The 16,809-nt window shown below is 35.7% G+C and overlaps 3 protein-coding genes across 6 annotated transcripts; all 3 read left to right on the top strand.

Moving 5' to 3' along the window:
• The first annotated feature begins 1,963 nt into the window (after nucleotides 1-1,963).
• Nucleotides 1,964-5,680, top strand: etsrp (ETS1-related protein). 2 transcript variants are annotated; one of them, XM_081388180.1, is made up of 8 exons: nucleotides 1,964-2,111; nucleotides 2,301-2,384; nucleotides 3,065-3,142; nucleotides 3,242-3,319; nucleotides 3,441-3,638; nucleotides 4,015-4,254; nucleotides 4,366-4,484; nucleotides 4,645-5,679. In XM_081388180.1, the coding sequence occupies exons 2-8, from the start codon at nucleotides 2,303-2,305 to the stop codon at nucleotides 4,915-4,917; spliced, it is 1,068 nt and encodes a 355-aa protein (XP_081244306.1). In that variant the 5' UTR covers nucleotides 1,964-2,111; nucleotides 2,301-2,302; the 3' UTR covers nucleotides 4,918-5,679. The 2 variants fall into 2 exon arrangements, with proteins under 2 accessions (XP_081244306.1, XP_081244305.1); XM_081388179.1 differs by having other exon boundaries at nucleotides 2,008-2,111; nucleotides 3,032-3,142; nucleotides 4,645-5,680.
• Nucleotides 5,681-6,775: 1,095 nt separating this feature from the next.
• caspa (caspase a) lies at nucleotides 6,776-11,741 on the top strand. The gene is made up of 8 exons (XM_081388233.1): nucleotides 6,776-7,150; nucleotides 8,464-8,508; nucleotides 9,350-9,501; nucleotides 9,706-9,882; nucleotides 10,065-10,305; nucleotides 10,437-10,553; nucleotides 10,847-10,956; nucleotides 11,095-11,741. The coding sequence occupies exons 1-8, from the start codon at nucleotides 6,883-6,885 to the stop codon at nucleotides 11,200-11,202; spliced, it is 1,218 nt and encodes a 405-aa protein (XP_081244359.1). The 5' UTR covers nucleotides 6,776-6,882; the 3' UTR covers nucleotides 11,203-11,741.
• Nucleotides 11,742-13,157: 1,416 nt separating this feature from the next.
• On the top strand, nucleotides 13,158-16,164 carry pycard (PYD and CARD domain containing). Of its 3 annotated transcripts, none has more exons than XM_081389056.1 (5): nucleotides 13,158-13,258; nucleotides 13,397-13,490; nucleotides 14,600-14,644; nucleotides 14,800-14,844; nucleotides 15,025-16,164. In XM_081389056.1, the coding sequence occupies exons 2-5, from the start codon at nucleotides 13,472-13,474 to the stop codon at nucleotides 15,285-15,287; spliced, it is 372 nt and encodes a 123-aa protein (XP_081245182.1). In that variant the 5' UTR covers nucleotides 13,158-13,258; nucleotides 13,397-13,471; the 3' UTR covers nucleotides 15,288-16,164. The 3 variants fall into 3 exon arrangements, with proteins under 3 accessions (XP_081245182.1, XP_081245180.1, XP_081245181.1); XM_081389054.1 differs by lacking the exon at nucleotides 13,158-13,258 and adding an exon at nucleotides 13,737-14,182 and having other exon boundaries at nucleotides 13,417-13,490; XM_081389055.1 differs by lacking the exons at nucleotides 13,158-13,258; nucleotides 13,397-13,490 and adding an exon at nucleotides 13,837-14,182 and having other exon boundaries at nucleotides 14,803-14,844; nucleotides 15,025-16,158.
• The last annotated feature ends 645 nt before the right edge of the window (nucleotides 16,165-16,809 follow it).

Raw genomic sequence — 16,809 nt, forward strand, 5'->3', positions numbered from 1 at the left:
GCAATAAAAGGTTATATGGATGTTGAAGGTTCTTCATTGAACCATTGATGCCAATAAAGCTCCTTTATTTTTAATGGTGTAGTACCAATTAAAGTATTTCCCTTTTTCGTTGATTGACCAACAATAGGAACATGTAGGCTACATGAGCTTTATTTGTTATTTAGGCCTACTTTATTAGCTAATGTGTTTTTACATTTTTTCCAAACATTGCTTAGCCTACCAACTTTACTATAGCGACAGGAAATCGCGACTTAAGTTGAATTCTCAAACCGCAAACCAGTGATATGAAACGCCATATCAGTATCATAAATCAACAGCTGCAAAAAAAGCTCTCCAAAACTCACACAACTGAAGATAATCGGTTGCGTTATGAACATAGCCTATAGATTGTGTATAGGCTTGATAGCCTTCATATAAGAATATAAAGCAGATATTGTTTAGTCCTTAATTGTTGAATATTTTAAACTGGATTATTCTGGGAAAGAATTTTAACAACATTAAGATATGTTTAAAAAAACAATTGTTTCGACACATTCGACGTCTAGCAAGGGTTGAGGTGCCATGGGAATTTGACACTGATTGTATCCTCTTCAGTGAGCGACTCCTTCAATCACGACTCAGCCCTTGCACGATTTGGCAACTTACTTTTCCAGATGTATTTTTTCTGCACGCCGGAGGAAAATGGCCTGAGGTGTTTGTTTATACAAGACCCTTGGGTTGGTCTTATCTGTCCAAAGCACTCACGCCGTGATTTCAGGCCTCCTTGACTCGGAATTTTACAGACCATTGTTCTCTTGAATGGCTTTTAAAGATACGAAACCCTCATTAAAGTCAAAGTTACTGGTTCTGATTGATCTTATTCCTAACTTCCAGTTAGAACATTTCTCCTCTCGTAACTTTATAATGATGTATTTTGATGGGTTTGGTGATAGTAGACCGCCAAAAAATAACTTACATTTTTTCTAGTTGGTCTTCTATGCCTATATTAGCCTATGTAATATATTTCCGTTAAAAATCTACTGAATGCAATTCAAACAATTTATATAGGCTATTCTTGTATGTTTCGTATCCTAAATCCTGACTTAAAACAAGTCACGTGCAAAACCACGAAAACGTTGCTGTTGTTGTCTACATTCATATTTAATAATTGGTTACACTTTATTTTAAGGTGTCCGTGTTACAGTGGCTACTTAGTAGCCTACTAGGAATAGGGGTTGGTTTATGGTTAGTTGCATCTAATTATGCATAGCTAATTTATAGGTAGTTATTGCTAAAGTATGCTACATGTAACGTAGGCTAACAAGGACACTGTAAAAAAAAGTGTTACCTAATAATATGACTAAATATGCCCTGTCAAATCATAATTATAATTGTCATAGACTACTTATTATTATAATTATATTATTTCTTACTTATTATTATTCTTGGAAGACGCCATTTTCAATTTTTCATGAATGAAAGGTTATGAGGGACAGACGTACAATGGTTTGTACAGTTTGTATTCCACAGTTTCGTGTCAATGCAGGAACTTTGGGTGGGCATATGCTATATCTTCAATAGCCTATAGTTTCCTGATTTTCGTGTCACCAGGATTTTTTAAATAGTTTTTCAATGTTTTGTCAAGCTGTTTGATTAACACTTATGCAGAACAGTAGGCCCAATTAAGCGGACTGTAATTTAATTCGCGAAACCGTATGGCGTCTAATAGGGTTCATATGTCTATCGTCTTAACGTTTCAGCCTTTTAATCTTACAACGATTCTAAACGAAGTTTTTAGGTCGAACGGTCTTGTATTTGGAAAAATAAATGTGAAGGGACATGTCAGTCAAACCTGTCTGGTGATGTTTTTTCTGCTCCCCCATAGACACCTTTTCTATGAATGAAAGGGCAACAAATCTGTGGTCGTGACTCCTGTCTGACGTCACGATTAGTAAAAGGAGGGAACCGCAGTCACGACGCATTCCTTCACAAGTCGCGCGGACACGCCCCGTCGCGCGCGGCCTCTTTATAACGGTCCCGGTGAAGCACCAACAGTCAACAGGATTGTTAGGCAGCGCTTGAGGCTGTAGTAAATCCTTTATATCTGGAATAAGGACTCAGAGAACGTAAAGGTAAGGTTTTCTCTTCAATTAGATTTTAATCTGTCAATTGTAATTTGAGATTCTTAATCTGTATTATCAGTGTTTGAATCACTGACTGGCATTAAAAATAATGGACTGTTTTACACCCACTGATGTGTTTAATACATTATAAAGAATTTGAGAATTAACCCATGATGCTGTTTTTTTTTTATTCTTCAGATATGGAAATGTATCAAGCTGGATTTTACACAGAAGACTTCAGAACTCAGGAGGTTCCTGGTGGTTTTGACTTCAGCTCATATGGTAAAATCTTATTTCAACACATTTTTATCTGTACAGTGTTTAAATAGGCTGATTAGTGTTTAAATAGTGTATAGCCTAAATGATAACGTAGCCTAAATAAGTTATCACATTCAGTTTGCCCTCAGGGGGAAAATCTGTCAGATTTTGTGGGATTTAGTATTTCTCCAGCTTTGTTTCCTGAATGTCCGTGCAAAACATTTCCTCTGTCCTTGAGCTGCAATGCCAGAATCGCAACACCCCTGTCAAACCCCTAAAAATTAGACCTTGACATCTTGTTTGTGTGCACTAATTCAAAGCTCATCAGGAAAAGGGGATGTCAGGCTATGCATGCTCTGAGATTTAGGAATGTCCAGACCAGGGATGTAGAAAAAAAAGGGGTGGTTGGGTTAAAGATACACCCGTTTTTTTCTGCTCCCTCCCTTTCTTCCTAATCCTTTCCTCCAGACTTCCTCCTCAAACAGATTTAGCACCCCCTCTCCTACTCCCTTCTTCATCACTCTGTCACAGACGCTTTTATTCCTAGCACAGTTCAGACTAGGTGTAGAAAACTTTATGGGAGCTTGCATACATAAATCCATTGTTAAGTCTAGAATAAACGATTTCTTCTGGCTCTCGTTCATTTCACATCTTTGATAATGTACCTCCAGACTGCAGTGGTGAAGACCTGTCCTTTTTATTAGACAGCAAAGGACCTGTCCATCAGCAGTATCCAGAAACCTATTCAGAGCCCCAGAAGGAGCATTTGCACAGTGCTAAAGGTAAGCATCTCATGATGCACAGATTCCTGGCCATTATCTTAATAATGCAAGCAAGTATTTTAATGATTACAAATAATAATGTGTGTTTTTATTGTATAGGTCAGACTCTTGTAGACTCTGGACTATTTAATCTGGACTCCTTCCCTGAGTTTAGCTGCTGGTCATCATACACTAATAGTAAGTATCAAATATATATATATATATATATATATATATATATATATATATGTATTACATTTGCAGTGTGCAAACTCGTCTTTTAAGTGGCCTGGTCTCATACTATGTAATCTTTCCATAGTTCCAGAAGGAATGGTAGCAGACAGACAGCAGGTTGCCTTTCAGGAATCTACTCAAACCTACCAGAACCTCGTCCCTTTATGCACTCCAGCACGAAGCAGCACATTCAGCCCAGGGATGGACACCAGCAGCCATTACCAACCTGGGAAAGGTCCGAGTCACAGAGGAGCAACCGGTACCGTCAATCTGGACCATCTGGGTAAGCGTTTGAGAGATGTATATTGTTTCAAATATATCATGCATTTTCAGGTGAAGCTAAATAGAAGTTAACATATGTTATTGATGACATTAAAAAGTATTATATTACCTATGTAAAGAGTAAAGTATCAACAAATGATTAATTATATATGCATTAAAGATATTAATGCAAAAATACATGGATAAATAAATACTATATATATATATATATATAATTAACTTATAAAAACAAATTATATATATATATATATATATATATATATATAATATTTAATGTAATATAAATATATATATATTTATTTATATGTTTATTATATTCTTTCATTTTTAAAATAACCTAAAATATTGAAATATTAACTGTTGTTTTTCTTGTGTAGGTGATGCAGAGAGACCTTATGCCTTGTATGAAGCAGAGCAGCAAAGCAGGCCTTCATACTGGTCTGACTACCCCTCGCCCACTTATTGCACTTCCATGCTTGGGCAGCCGGCATCCTCTTCATCACCTCCAGTTACTCAATCCTCTGAGCAGTTCTGCCCCCGTGTGGTCAAAAGGCGTAGCGCACCATCTCAAAGATCAGACAGAGAGGGTGAAATGACACCAATGTCCGCCTACCCAGGTGAGCAATTGTTTCAGAAGCCTTTGAAGCATACATATTTTTCATAACAGAAAATGAGAATCATTTAGTCTGGTCAGGATATATGACTTAGTACTGTTTGTTCTCCATCAGGATCTGGGCCTATACAGCTTTGGCAGTTTCTGCTGGAACTTCTGCTCGATTCTGCTTGCCACACTTTCATTAGCTGGACTGGGGATGGCTGGGAGTTTAAAATGTCAGATCCTGCAGAGGTAAGATTCATACCTCAACCAAAACAAAACACGTAGAGTCTCAAAACATCATGACGATGTAAGCAAAAGAGAATTTGTTCTCTTTACATCTGGGATTTTCACATTTGCTCAGTTGTTCTAAAGATAAAGATTGGCTTAACATCTCCCTTGTATCCTCCAGGTGGCGAAGCGATGGGGCCAGTGTAAGAACAAGCCCAAAATGAACTACGAGAAGCTAAGTCGTGGTCTGCGTTACTACTACCACAAAAACATCATTCACAAAACAGCAGGGAAGCGCTACGTCTACCGCTTTGTCTGTGACGTGCAAGGCATGCTTGGAAAAACGGCACACGAGGTCTTTGCAAGTCTAAACATCTCTCCACCAAATGCAGTATCTCCACAGTCTGTAAGCACAACCAGACCGGAGGAAAACACAGAGTCCTGGGCGCATTAGAGGAGGACATTTTCAAATGCCTGTAATGATTGAGAAGAACTGTAAAACCATGCCCTGGAAATAGTAACAACAAAGAAATGACTGACTGTTCCATTCAAAGATATGTACTTTAAACTGATTTGAATGAGCGACATATATTTAAAAACAGATCTGAAATCAGCCATCAAATGCAGTTAGGTGCCTTTAGAATACATTGTTAGCTACCTCTTTTGACGTTGGAACACTAATCTTTTAAATTTTTTATTTTTTTCTTAAGTAAACTGATGTTTTGACATCAGATTGTGAATTCTTGTAAATAAATTGAATGTTACAGTATGTGTCTTTTCACATAAAATGTTGTTACTCGGTTTCATTTAGTCAAGTTAAGTCACCTTTATTTTTATAGCGCTTTATACAATACAGATTGTTTCAAAGCAGCTTTATAGTGATCAACAGGGAAATAATTCAATGATGCAAACATATTTCAATAGTTCAGTAAAGCAAGTGTCACCTACTATGTCCTACAGGTGGAGTGTGAGTGAGTATTTAGTAATATTGTGTAGTATTTAGTGAGTGAGAATTTGGTAATTGACCTGCACATTGCTCAATATATTCAACACTCTGGTGCTCTCCAGTCATTTTTGAGCAAAAAATTATTCTTATTATTATTATATATTTTTTTTACTTCATCGGAATGGTACAAAACTTGGTCATTTGCTTACTTGCTCATGCAAATGTAAAATAAGTAGTTCATCAAACATTAAACTGCATATACAGTAAGTTCAAAACTGCCTAAAGTTACCAAATGAAATGTGGACCCAGGAAGGGTTAACAAATGTGAAGCTTTGAGGGTGTTGATAGACTCGATCTACTCCGTCTTTGATCATCATTCTGAATCCGATCCGGACGTTGTCTGACAAAAATATTCAAAATGTTGCTTTTTTATGAAAGTAACCCACATTCAAGTGTTGATAAAAAATAATGCATGAAACTAGAATAAAATGTTTTTAAAATGGAAAGAGTTAAAGGCATATTTCAAGTAGGCTATAAAAAATGAATACCTAATATATGAACATAGCATTGATGATTTGTTTGCTTAAAGAAAACTTACAAGTATAGGCCTACTTTCAGTATAAAACTACTAAACTATAGTAGCCTTGAGTGTTCTTCAAAGTGTAGGCCTAACTTTATAAACTAAAAAAATTATTTGACTAAACTTTCAGTATACCGATAAGTTCACTTGTAGTATAGTTGCAGTACAAACGAAAACTTAGTTGTATACTAGTTGTGTACTCAAAGTTTAGTACTGTTACACTTAAAGAATACTTAAAAGTATATTTTATACTCTAAAAAGTGGGCCGATTTAGTCCCAAGTAGTATTGAAACAGTACACTTACAAGTAGTTATTCTACATTTATATTAGTATATAGGCATACTTACAACATAAAGCATACTTAAAATATACTAGAACTTTACTTAAGTGTACTTAATAAAATAAACTTGAAGTAGGTTATGGCTACTTATTTTCGTAAGGGGACTTCTGTGTGCATGCATGTAATATACTGTAAGTAATTTTCATTGTTTCATTGAATCATCTTTCTATTTTTTGGATCATGAAAAATCAGAATGGGAAAGGAGATGCATTTGTCTCCAGCAAATTACGACTTTCTCTGAAAAACAGAGGTTTTGCTGCTTCAGTTTAACAGTAGCCTAAGCTTTTTTCCGTTCTCTGCTAGTTATGTCATAATTAAATAGGCTACAGCATGCATTACAAACTTCAACAAAACATACTCTCTTGTAGCTTCCCCAGTATTTACAAGAAAGTGGTTATGAAATGAGGAAGGAAATGCTCAATGTAAATGCCAGGCTGAAAGTCTAAAGACACGCCTTCCTTCATCTCGGCGCAAACCAGGAGAGCTCTTTTCCAGCGGTTCATCATCCTGCCGGTCAAACTCCTGTGGAAGAGCCACGAAACTTTGAGAAACCATGGAGAAAAAAATTAAGCAAGAACTGGAGAATACTTTTGAGGATCTGGGGGAGAACATAAAAAAGTTTAAAATCAAATTGCGCGATCGGGAGGAAGAACCGCGAGTACGACAAGCTACAATCGACAAAATTAAAGACGCTCTAGATCTCGCCGATGTAATGGTGAACACTTTCACATCGACAGGCGCTGTTCCTGTGACACTCGAAGTTTTAAAGGCTATTAAAGCTAATAACCTGGCAGAGGAGCTCAGAAAGAACTTGGGAGACGGTAGGTAAACTGTTATGAAAGAAAACAAATAGTAGGCTATAGGCTATAGTAGGCTAAGTATAGTAGTTTTCTTTCATGTTAGTGAAGAAATTGCCTGAATCTTATCAAACCACACATTTGGAGAAGAGTGCACGTTTAGCGAAATTATGTATTATGAATTTTTAATAATTAGCCTATAAATAGTTGGAAAGCTAAAACCATTTCTTAAGAACCGGCTCCATTTAAAAGTGAAACCGAAAGGATTTTCATGCGAATGGCATCTCTCTCTCTCTCTCTCTCTCTCTCTCTCTCTCTCTCTCTCTCTCTTATTTTATTTTACTTTTTATTTGAAAATAATTGTTCCCCAAAAGATTCGTTAAGAATTCAGAATCGAAAGCAGGATCTTTACATTTACGAGTTCTATTTCTAATTTTACTCTAGACTAGAACTCCATTTTAATTTCAATTTCCTAACGCCCATTAAACACTTGATTACAATATTTTTAAGAGGAGAATAGTAAGGACGGGGAAAGGCCAGTTAAATAAATAATTCTTCATTAATACCCCAATCCATTATAGGCCTAGTTGTGCACATTGAGGTTTGAATGTGGAACGTGGAGATTTGCAGTGGAATCATTAAGTGTTAGTTCACCCGAAAATGTTAATTCTGTCAGTAATTACTCACCCTCATGTCGTCACAAACCCGTAAGACATTTGTTCATCTTCAGAACACAAATTAAGATATTTTGATGACATTTGAGAGCTTTCTGACCCCCCCAGACTGCAACATTATTACCACTTTCAAGGCCCAGAAAGGTAGTAAAGACATTGGTAAAATAGTCCATGTGACTACAGTGGTTAAACCTTAATGTTATAAAGCAACGAGAATACTTTTTGTGCGCAAAAAAAAAAGAAGACTTTTTTTCAATTTCTTCATTTCCTTGTCAGTCTGTGATGGTGTTCACTTTGTAAACAGTATTGGCTGGCGTCAGCACCATGCATGCTTCGTGGTGCTCGCGTGAACAACGTCAGACATGAAAGAGAAGAAAATGCGCACAAAAAGTATTCTCGTCGCTTCATAACATTACCGTTGAACCACTGTAGTTACATGGACTATTTTAATGATGTCTTTACTACCTTTCTGGGCCTTGAAATTCGTAATAACCTATATATGGGGTCAGAAAACTCAGAAAAAATATCTTAATTTGTGTTCCGAATATGAAAAAGATCTTATGGGTTTGGAACGACATGTAAGTAATTAAGTAGGCTAAGTAATTAAAGACAACATTTTCATTTTTGGGTGAACTAACCCTATATCCTCCTCTTGTTTTTCAGTAGCTCCAGTTGTTCCTCAACCAGGCCCGAGGGCTTCATCTGATGGTGAGTAAGTCTAGGTTGGTAAGGTAGGTTTTAAATATCTTCACTCTTTGGTAGGGGTGTAACAATATATCGTGTCACAATATATCACAATACAAAAATGCAACAATATATTGTGGATAGTGTCAATATGTATTGTGTATAGTTCATCAAAAATAAAAATTACTGTGTAAGAAAAAAATCAAGTTTACGGAGTTTTAGTGTCAGTACTACATTAAACTATATTGTACATAATATCAAATATAATGTTTAACAATGCAATCAATGGGGGAATATTTGTGGATCCTGATAATACCAAATGTCTTTAATGTCTTTCCTGATAATACCAAAAGTGGCCTACATTATTTTAAATGTATCTAGTCAGTGACAGTGCAAACATGTTCGCTAAAATAATTCTGTATTTTCAGCTTCAGAATCAATATTTTTATTCTGGTTTCAACATTTTCCTGTGCATTGAGTTACCAAGTCCAAGCCTATTCATTTCCACCACCAATGTAATCTAATCTAACAGTTATTTTTTTGTTAACCTTTTACCTTATGTCAATTGGAGTATCGCAATAAAATCGTGAGTTCAGTTTCGTGATATGTATCGAATCGTGACATGAGGGTATTGTTACACCCCTGCTCTTTGGTGGAGAAAATGAGTGTATTCATTTAACTTAAGAAAAATATCACAATACACAATTCACTCGAGTTTTCTACAAACGTTTCACAAAGCTCCAGGCAATTATCCTTGACTTGTAATCTCAGGTTTCAGGTTGGAATGTCAAAACTTAGGGGTGAAAAATATGATATGTTAGAATATGAGGAATGATGTGCTCATGAGCTGTGTTGTGTTTTCTAGGCTTAAAAGTGTCTCAGCCACGTGTAGAAGCAAGATCAGGTCAGAGTCTGAAGGTTGAGCTTCCTCAGTCAGATGATTGGCAGAGAGAATTGCAGGTTACTCCGTGCAGCCAACCATTTAAAAACAAAATACTTGAAAAAAATGGACAAGAGGCAAGTATTAAACATCTATACATAAAAAATTACCAGGAAAAAGTTAAATAGTTCAAGTTAGTCACGTTAATAAAACGCTTACACATCAGTAGTCTTTCTAATGATACAACGCTAATGTTACTATAACATGACAGTTGCTCTAGATTGCCATTGTATTAGTTGTGGTTAAATTCTGCATTAACATCTCTTGGTTGTTTTTCTTAGATTTATGAACCAAAAGACAAGTTTGCAAGAACACGTCTTGCCCTGCTTATCAACAACAGAGATTTTGATAATAAGGATATGACCAGGAGAGGGGCAGAGAGAGATGAAGAGAACATGGAATGGCTGTTAAAGGAGCTGGATTATCAAGTTGTCAAGCACACCAATGTCTCTGCAGAGGTGCATAAGAAAAACTATTATTTCATAAGATATGACTTCAAATGACAGTTTCTTACTGCATATAGAGAAAATGATCCAGATGGAACATAGCTTTTTATTGAAAACCTTGAACTTCAGCTAATATGTTTTTCTAATTGTAATTGTACTCTTGATTTATTTAATGGAGTTTATTTGTTTGACAGGAAATGAAGCAAGCAGTCAAGAACTTTGCAGAACGTGAAGAACATGCAAGTTCTGACAGCACATTTGTGGTTATAATGTCCCACGGAAAGAGGGATGCCATTTTGGGTGTCCATTATCATAAAACAGACAACCCCACTGATACTTTCCCTGTTGATGATATCTTCCGTCATCTGAACTCTGAGAATTGTCCAGCTCTGCGTAATAAACCCAAGGTTATTCTTATCCAAGCCTGCAGGGGAGGTATGAAAATGACTAAAAATACAATTGTTCGTTGTTGAATTCTCAGGACATCATTGTATATTATTAACTCACCATTGATTGTTGTCCTATTTGAAGAAGGCTGACACACTCTTAACCAAATCTCTGTTCAGGGGAGCATGGGCGCGTGTGGGCCAGTGACGGTGAGCCTGATGAGCCAGTGGAAATAGAGGGCGATGACTTTGTGCACAAGGAGAAAGACTTCATTTCTCTGATGTCCTGTACCCCGGGTAAAGTGCTTTTTGGTGGAAAGCTTTCTTTAAAACTGAGTCATGAACCCTACGGTTCTATATAAAACCACATGGACCCCTATAAAACACTTTTTTCTAAGAGTGTAGAGTTAGAGTGTATAAGAGTGAAACATTATTTTATATAAAATAGCTCATTTGTATTCAACTGAACTTTATTTATTATTATTTGAAGATGTTTCTCAGTGTAAAACCAGTCATTATACACAATATCCATTTCATTATTGTGGAGAGTCTGAAAGATCCTAACTCCACTAATGAATTTTTTTCTACAGAAACCAAATCTTACAGGCATGTGCAGAATGGAACTTTTTATGTCCAGTACATAGTGGATGTGTTTACGAAATATGCACACGAGGATCACATTGAGGAATTATTCAGGAAGGTAAATCACATGCTTCTGCAAGAGCAACTTGTGTGAATTATGTTCCTTTGAAAAGGTCAAAATATTTTTTCTGTGTGTACATTGCCATTCAAATGTTGGTTTCGTGCCACAGATGTTTATTATGTTCTCCTCTTACAGGTTCTTAGACGTTTTGACAGTTCAGATATGGCCGGGAGCTACAGACAAATGGCGTGTAAAGACAGAGCATCGATGGCAAAGTTGTTCTACCTGTTCCCTGGACTCTGATTGTACATGCATTTCTCTCCTTATCTGTGAATTCTGTAGACCCTCATGTGCCTTCCTAAAAAGTCTTTCCAGATGTCTGAAAAAATAGTTCTTTCAAAAAAAAGAAAAACCTTTATTAAACAACTTTTTCAATTTACAAAGGAATTGACTTGAATGGTTTAGCTGCATTTCCTCTGAAGAGAAAACGTGTTCTGATACATAATAATTCACAAATGTATTTTCACACAAACAATACTTTACTTTGTTAATAAAGGTAACCTACTGTATCATATTTGAAAAGAACATTTCTAAGGCTCTTGAATTATCAACATGATCACAACCTTGCTGAAAAACCAGTTTTACAGAATCACATCCCTTCTGTCCTCTGATTGATAGTTTATGCTTTTTTAGCAGGTAAAAGACCTTTCAGTCTAATTCTAAAAACATCCCCACCCAGTTTGTGGCACATGTGTCCTTTTGTGAAATCTTTACTGATTTTTCAACATAAGAATAACTTTAGTATTGTTAGTAATATTTCAAAATAAACACTTCCTGGACTGAAGAAATGTCGGTTAGGTTGCATACATCACTTTTTAGAAAGAAATCATGTTAAATAATGAGTAACAAATATGATACATCAGGAAAATTTAAACAGTTGAGACAAATGAGATACACTTTAAAAGAAATGGTTTTGCTATAAAAGCTAGCTATAATAAATGTCATTGCATTAAATACTAAAATAAGGATAGCAGGATAACACTTTTCAAAAAAAAAAAAAAGGTTTTAGACATTGCAGTACCTTGGAAACCAATTTAGTTACAAAGTACTTTCTCACAAAATAAATGCTACCTGTGAAGTTTCTGACTGACCTGGCATTGAGGAAGTAAAGCGGCTGCATTAGTTTCCAACAATAGTGTTAAACTAGCAACGGTTTTAGGAGGGTCGTACTACGGTGGCCGAGAGAGCTCAACGCGCTGCAAATGAAGAAAACACATGCAAACAGAAAAAAACGCATGCAAACAGAAAAAAACGCATGCAAATAGAAAAAAAACCCACCAGCGAATAAGAAAACATCTTCATCAGTTTTACAACTCACGTGCGTCCCAATACTCACAACACAACCAAATACGGAAACGCGCTGCAATTACAGAAACGCGCTGCAAAAGTTCACAACAAAAAAAACAAATACAGAAACGCGCTGCAAATAGAACAGAACACAACGGAAATGTTTCCGGGGAACCCAATAAGTGACGGACGGACGGCTAGGACGTGCTTACAGCTGTCTACTTTTATTTTTTTATTTTTTTTGCAAAACATACAAAGATGACACGTTTATGACATACAACTTTGTATACAATATACAAAATGTATTTGCGATATGTTCAATGTCATAAGAATACTAAAAAGAACAATGAGCTGAAGACTAAAATAAATAAATAAATAAAAAGATAGAGAAAAAGAACGAGGAAAAGACATTAATCTATACATCAGTTACATTGAACACATTTTGTCATGTTATGTTATAATAAGTTTCATAAGATGTTAGAATGTAGCTATAGTTCCAAATATGAGACGGCAAGTTTTAAAGTTGAGACACTCACACAAAGATATAACACATATTTTAAAAACTTTGTTGCATAAAATGTATATTTATTTGCAACAGTTATGTTAACAGCATTAATACTATATTTCTGGCAAGAACAGCTATTCAGCTGATGGACACGCGCTGCGTTGTCATGGGAACATCCCAGGTGAAAATAATGAGGAAATTACGTTGTCTTTCGTTGCTCCCTTCATCAACATAATGGCACACAAGTGCCCCGCTCACTCCAAAGTGCCCAATTCAAGGGCTCTGCCGTCTGCCCTTTTAAGAGAGTAACGTTAGGGCATAGGTAAAGCCAGAGCCCGCGTCACTCTGGTAAAGCTCGCGAGCCGTCTGTCCGTCACTTATTGGGTTCCCCGGAAACATTTCCGTTGTGTTCTGTCCTATTTGCAGCGCGTTTCTGTATTTGGTTTTGTTGTGAACTTTTGCAGCGCGTTTCTGTAATTGCAGCGCGTTTCCGTATTTGGTTGTGTTGTGAGTATTGGGACGCACGTGAGTTGTAAAACTGATGAAGATGTTTTCTTATTCGCTGGTGGTTTTTTTTCTATTTGCATGTGTTTTTTTCTGTTTGCATGCGTTTTTTCTGTTTGCATGTGTTTTCTTCATTTGCAGCGCGTTGAGCTCTCTCGGCCACCGTATGGATCACATGAGCTCCAGAGAAAAAAAAACTAAAATCGGCCACTGAAAATGAATTACTTTTGGTCACGTAAGTAATTAATCACTACAGCAAACTGAAACTGATATAGGAGGAACCAGAGATGTAGCCTATGTGTGTCAAGTGTGTCACTGTGTCAATGAATCATTTGTATATTTTTTGGATTATGAAATATGCAGAATGGGAAAGGAGATGCAGGTGCCTCATGCACTTTCTCTGAAGTACAATTTATTGCATTATTACAAACTTAAATCACACCAACGTAGATAAAACATACCAAAGTACACTTTCTTGTAGCTACCCCAGCATTTACAAGAAATTGGTGATCTAACGAGGAAGGAAATGCTCAATGTAAATACTGAAAGTCTAAAGACACGCCTTCATCTCGGCGCGAAACAGGAGAGCTCTTTTCCAGCGGTTCAACATCCGCCTGCCAAAAGCCTGCAGAAGAGCCGCGAAACTTTGAGGAACCATGGAGAAAAAAATTAAGCAAGAACTGGAGAATACTTTTGAGGATCTGGGGGAGGAAAAGCTTAGAAAGTTTAAAATCAAATTGTGCGATCGGGAGGAAGAACCGCGAGTACGACAAGCTACAATCGACAAAATTAAAGACTATCTAGATCTCACCAATGAAATGGTGAACACTTTCACTTCGAAAGGCGCTGTTCCTGTGGCAATCGAAGTTTTAAAGGCTATTAGAGAAAATAACCTGGCAGAGGAGCTCAGAAAGAACATAGACCGCAGTAAGTAAACTATTTTGAATAGAAAACTAAATTCAGAAAGAGTAGACAAAGTAGCCTACAAGGCCGAATTATTCTTTCCTTGGTGTAGAGTTAGAAATTATAAGTTGGAAACCTAAAACCAGTTCTTCAGAATTTAGAACCTGTTCCATTTAAAAGTAAAACGTAAAAAGTATATTAATGCAAATTCAAATTGCATTTTTTTTTTTTTTGTCAAATAGACATAATTGTTCCCTCAAATTAGCCTACTAATTCGTTATGAAGAATCAGGATCGAAAGGAGAATTCGTTAAAAACTATATATTTATTTGTTACAATTATATGTAATTGTACTCTAGACATGGATTTAATGTTAATTTCAGTTTCCTTCGTGTAACCCCCATTAAAATACGAGAATCATTAACTTCCTCTTGTTTTTCAGTAGATCCAGCTGTTCTTCAACCAGGCCCGAGAGCTCCATCTAGAGGTGAGTAAGTCTAGGTTGGTACGGTAGGTTTTATTTATAACCTAATAAAAGTGCGTTCATAACTTCATATATGACCAAATGAAAAAAATATTAATATGAACTCCATTATCACAATCTGACCACATGCACATTTACATCCTCCTCTTGTTTTTCAGTAGCTCCAGCTGTTCTTCAACCAGGCCCGGGAGCTCCATCTAATGGTGAGTATAGGTTGGTAAGGTGGGTTTTAAATCTCTTCACTCTTTGGTGAAGACAATGAGGGTGTTTATTTATTACCAAATAAACCTTGTTCATAACTTCATATATACAAAATATTAATATGAACTCATCATCAGTATCCTCACAATCTGACCACATGCATGTTTACATCTCTTTCATAGGTGAACACTTCATCGATAGGAATTTGACAGAGCTGATCAATCGAGTTCATAATGTGGACACCATCCTAGATGAACTTTATCAGAAGAAAGTCATCTCAGACGAGGACTACAGTGCCATTCGTGCTGAGAAAACCCCACAAATGAAGATGAGAGATTTATTAATGGGCCCAATTAAATCTGCTGGCACTAAAGGGAAAGATCTTTTATATGCAGCTCTCAAGAAGTCAAATGCCCTCCTAATTGAAGAGCTTGAGGCTCCGTGAATTTAAATCTATTACATTTTTACTTTACTTTTTTGTCTCCTTTACTATAGGCTATATGAGATACATAGATGAAACAAGAAACTTTCAATTCACAATAATAGCAAACAAACTCAAATTTAAATTGCCATTGTTAGGCTTTTTATCACATACTGCAAAACCAGCTAAGCTTGAATGTTGTTTCCTCTGCTTTGTTTACTGTTGTTTTTTTTTTTTTTTTCGAGCAGACAACCTGTCACAAAATCAGGTCCAAAATCTTTTTTGGTAGAACAAAATCAATTACATCTTTATTGATGATTAAAACACTTGTCTGTACGTCTTCGCATACTTATCTTTTTATCACCAGTCAATAAACAGCCAAGTTAAGAAACCAGATTTTTGTTTCTTTTCTACAAACCCTTTTAATATCTTCTGTTTATCCTTTTAATTTATCTGTTTATTCAGACTCTCTATATTCCTGATTCAAATCTGCATAGGTATAATGTCTTGATACAATGTATCTGATTTATTACCATGGTATATTAATCATTCTGTGTTCTGCTTTACCTTAGTCAATTCAATGCTAGAAATGTCCCTAGAAATACACAGAGGTTTGTAAAAATATAGATCTATGTTATAGCATTAACGTAGTAAACTGAAAATGAATAAGCCTACTAACCAAAACTGTAGTTATTCCAAATACACACCATCACAAGGGTCCTTCGAGTCAATAAATCTGTGAAAAAAGTACATTTTGAATCAGAACGGTATAAATATCTTTATACACTGTCGGTCAAAAGTTTGGAATCATTTTTAATGTTTTAAAAAGAAGTCTCTTCTGCTCAGCAATAACGGTAGCATTGTGAACCATATTACATATTAAAATAAATGTTTTATATTTGAATATATAATTTATTCCTGTGATGCCAAAGCTGATTTTTCAGCATCATTACTCCAGTCTTCAGTGTCACATGATCATTCCAATATACCGGTACTGATTTAGTGCTCAATTATTATTGGAAATTTGTTATTTTTTTAAATAGAAATCTTTTATAAGATTATATTATTTACTGTCACTTGAATCAATTTACTGTGTCCTTGTTTAATAAAAGGAACACAAATCTGATGGTGAGTAAGTCTAGGTTGGTAAGGTAGGTTTTAAATCTCTTCACTCTTTGGTAGGGGTGTAACAATATATCGTGTCACAATATATCACAATACAAAAATGCAACAATATGTATTGTGAATAGTGACAATATGTATTGTGTATAGTTCATCAAAAATAAAAATTACTGTGTGAGAAAAAATTCAAGACTACATTAAACTATACTGCACATAATATTGAATATAATGTTTAATAATGCAATGGGGGATATTTGTGGTTCCCGATAATACCAAATGTCTTATGTTACCAGTAAAAAGTGGCCTACATTATTTTAAATATATATAGTCAGTGACAGAGTGCAAGCATGTTCACTAAAATAATTCTGTATTTTCAGCTTCAGAATCATCAATATTTTTATTCTGGTTTCAACATTGTCCTGTG

This window comes from Scardinius erythrophthalmus (genome assembly GCF_964197995.2).
Source record: "Scardinius erythrophthalmus genome assembly, chromosome: 16".
NCBI classification, from domain to species: domain Eukaryota; kingdom Metazoa; phylum Chordata; class Actinopteri; order Cypriniformes; family Leuciscidae; genus Scardinius; species Scardinius erythrophthalmus.

What these genes read in the sequence shown, in the direction of transcription:
- etsrp (XM_081388179.1), top strand. Translation starts at nt 2,303, where the DNA reads ATGGAAATGTATCAAGCTGGATTTTACACAGAAGACTTCAGAACTCAG. An exon ending in TTTTGACTTCAGCTCATATG is followed by an intron (nt 2,385 to 3,031) that starts GTAAAATCTTAT and finishes ATGTACCTCCAG; the next exon opens with ACTGCAGTGGTGAAGACCTG. An exon ending in GCATTTGCACAGTGCTAAAG is followed by an intron (nt 3,143 to 3,241) that starts GTAAGCATCTCA and finishes TTTATTGTATAG; the next exon opens with GTCAGACTCTTGTAGACTCT.
- caspa (XM_081388233.1), top strand. Translation starts at nt 6,883, where the DNA reads ATGGAGAAAAAAATTAAGCAAGAACTGGAGAATACTTTTGAGGATCTG. An exon ending in CAGAAAGAACTTGGGAGACG is followed by an intron (nt 7,151 to 8,463) that starts GTAGGTAAACTG and finishes CTTGTTTTTCAG; the next exon opens with TAGCTCCAGTTGTTCCTCAA. An exon ending in ACACCAATGTCTCTGCAGAG is followed by an intron (nt 9,883 to 10,064) that starts GTGCATAAGAAA and finishes TTTGTTTGACAG; the next exon opens with GAAATGAAGCAAGCAGTCAA.
- pycard (XM_081389054.1), top strand. Translation starts at nt 13,912, where the DNA reads ATGGAGAAAAAAATTAAGCAAGAACTGGAGAATACTTTTGAGGATCTG. An exon ending in CAGAAAGAACATAGACCGCA is followed by an intron (nt 14,183 to 14,599) that starts GTAAGTAAACTA and finishes CTTGTTTTTCAG; the next exon opens with TAGATCCAGCTGTTCTTCAA. An exon ending in CCCGAGAGCTCCATCTAGAG is followed by an intron (nt 14,645 to 14,799) that starts GTGAGTAAGTCT and finishes CTTGTTTTTCAG; the next exon opens with TAGCTCCAGCTGTTCTTCAA.